Raw genomic sequence first — 2,305 nt, 5'->3', positions numbered from 1 at the left:
CGGAGGAGGAAGTTCCGGCGAAGGGAAGCTCGGGGCAGTCGGTTCTTTCGGGCGGCACCGCTCACTCACGGCGGCGCTAGGGGGGCTGTCACCGGTCTAGAAATGTTGCTGGGAGGGAGACCGACCGAACGGGACCGGTCCGGCGGCGAACGGAGGTCGGACGGCGGCGGGAGGACGGCCGGAATTCTGCTGGGTGTAGTGAGAAGAAAATCGGGTGGGAGGAGAGAGAATCGGGAGAGAGGGAGAAGAGAAAGAAGAAAGAAATGGGTTGGGCTCGGCCCAGCCGACCCAACACCCCTTTTAAACCCAAACTTCCAAAATAAAAACACCCCGAAAAATAATACCCGAATAAAAATTACCTTTTACTAGCTAAAATTACCATTTTTTTTACCGTCGTCGTATTTTCCTCATACGAATAATCCTCCGCACATAGTCGTCCCCGAAACCCCTCTAGGGACCAATTAAACTATTTACTCATGATCAAGACGGTAAAATTCTTATTATCATCACGCTAGTAAATAAGGTAAAAATATAAGGGTCGGGATGTGACATATACAGTGTGGTGGGATTTTTCGTTCTTATTTTCATTTTATTTATGACTTCAAATGTAGTCTTTCATATATATATATATATACAACCCTTCTTGACTGTGGACGTCCGCACCAAAGTTTTTGGTGCGGATTTCCATTTTTTGCACCACTTCCCGATCGAATTTCCTCAAACTTCCTTCTAGACATATCTAGATCATCTTGTGTAGATCATCTCTGCAAAATTTCAGCCAATTTGCTGATCGTTAAAGCCTTCAAATTTGCGTTTTTCTGTTATATACCTGAACCGGACAGAATTCAGTCCGTCAGATTTGTTTTTCGATTTTGAGGGCCTTAACGATCACCAAATTGGCTGAAATTTTGCAGAGATGATCTACACAAGATGATCTAGATATGTCTAGAAGGAAGTTTGAGAAAATTCGATCGGAAAGTGGTGCAAAAATGAAAATCCGCACCTGAGAATTTCTGTATATATATATACCTAATCGTAAAAAATGAACTCAAGAAATAGATCGAGGAGAACATATATAAGATATGGTTTGAGAAGAATATAGGTATGCATCAAATATATTGATGAAATATTTTTATCATATTAAGGAAAATAAAAGAAATAAAATAAAAAATCAGATTTTCTTAAAATTTTAAGAACAGAATTTAAACGTTAAAGATAAAAAATAAAACGTAGGACGTTTCCACCCTATGTTTACCATTGCCAACTTATCCGTAAATAATACGTGGTAGTCCTACATGTCAATATTGTACAGTAGCCACCGGCCAACCATCTAACACGTGGTTCTTACGCAGCTGTCTCCAATTCTCTCTAGTATTCCTCGAGTTGACTATTTCCAATTGTATCCTTCTTTCTGTCCCTTTTGGCCCTCCTTCTTTTCCCGGCAAAAAAAATAAAAAACAATCCCCAACCTCATAACCAAAAATTCACACCCCTCCTCCTTCAAAATTCCCAACCACTTCGAACCAATTCGATTCGAATTCCCAAACCATGGACATCACCCTCCTCTACGACGCCGTTTCAGTAGCCAACACCACCGCCCAAGGTCTAGGCTTCTCAAATCTCCCACTTCGCAACCACCACCTCACCTCCACCAACCAAATATCCGTCGCCGCCGATTCCCATCCCGACGATTCCCCGCCGTCCCTCCAGATCTCCGCCTTCATCTTCCCCGTCGACACCGTCGCTCCGCCGCGCGTGCGCTCCAACTCCTACAGAACCGCCACCCGCACCCTCATCCGCAAGAAGCGGCGCACCAGGCGGCGATCCTCGAGCGGCGATGACCCCAACGACGGCGGCGAGGAGGACGGCGGGTTCTTCGGCGGCGACGGTCCGTTTTTCAACGGAGGATGGGGCGGCGGTGGAGGCGGCGGCGGCGGGGGTTGGAATTTCGATAGGTTCGGAGGGAATAGTTGGGATGACTCGTCGTCGTCGAGGTCCGATCCGGCGATCGATTTCTTCTACGAGGTGATGGGGTGGATTGCGCTCTCGAATTGCGTGCACTTTGCTTTCAAGAGGATGGTTCGAATCGTGGCGGATGGGTTAGGCGATGAGGAGAGAGAGAAGGTGCCTATGAGATTGGCTTCGGTCTGCTGATTCGGTACCGTTTCGCTCTCAATGCTCAAATGTATAAATTGGATCAGAATTTGGGTTTAATTTATGTGTTTGTCTTGGGTATTCAGATTCATTTGATGCTCAATTTGTATATATGTTGTATATATATATATATATATATATATATATATAC

The 2,305-nt window shown here is 45.2% G+C and overlaps 1 protein-coding gene across 1 annotated transcript; it reads left to right on the top strand.

The window, feature by feature from the left end:
• The first annotated feature begins 1,522 nt into the window (after positions 1–1,522).
• On the top strand, positions 1,523–2,244 carry LOC101293577. The gene has a single exon (XM_004296823.1). It carries the CDS (start codon positions 1,549–1,551, stop codon positions 2,152–2,154), a length of 606 nt encoding a protein of 201 aa, XP_004296871.1. The 5' UTR covers positions 1,523–1,548; the 3' UTR covers positions 2,155–2,244.
• The last annotated feature ends 61 nt before the right edge of the window (positions 2,245–2,305 follow it).

Source organism: Fragaria vesca, linkage group LG4 (genome assembly GCF_000184155.1).
Source record: "Fragaria vesca subsp. vesca linkage group LG4, FraVesHawaii_1.0, whole genome shotgun sequence".
Lineage (NCBI taxonomy): Eukaryota > Viridiplantae > Streptophyta > Magnoliopsida > Rosales > Rosaceae > Fragaria > Fragaria vesca.
Note: the sequence above shows the minus strand (reverse complement) of the source record. Positions and strands in the feature narration are given on the sequence as shown.

Excerpts from the sequence above, each read along its gene's own strand:
- LOC101293577 (XM_004296823.1), top strand. The coding sequence starts at position 1,549 with ATGGACATCACCCTCCTCTACGACGCCGTTTCAGTAGCCAACACCACC.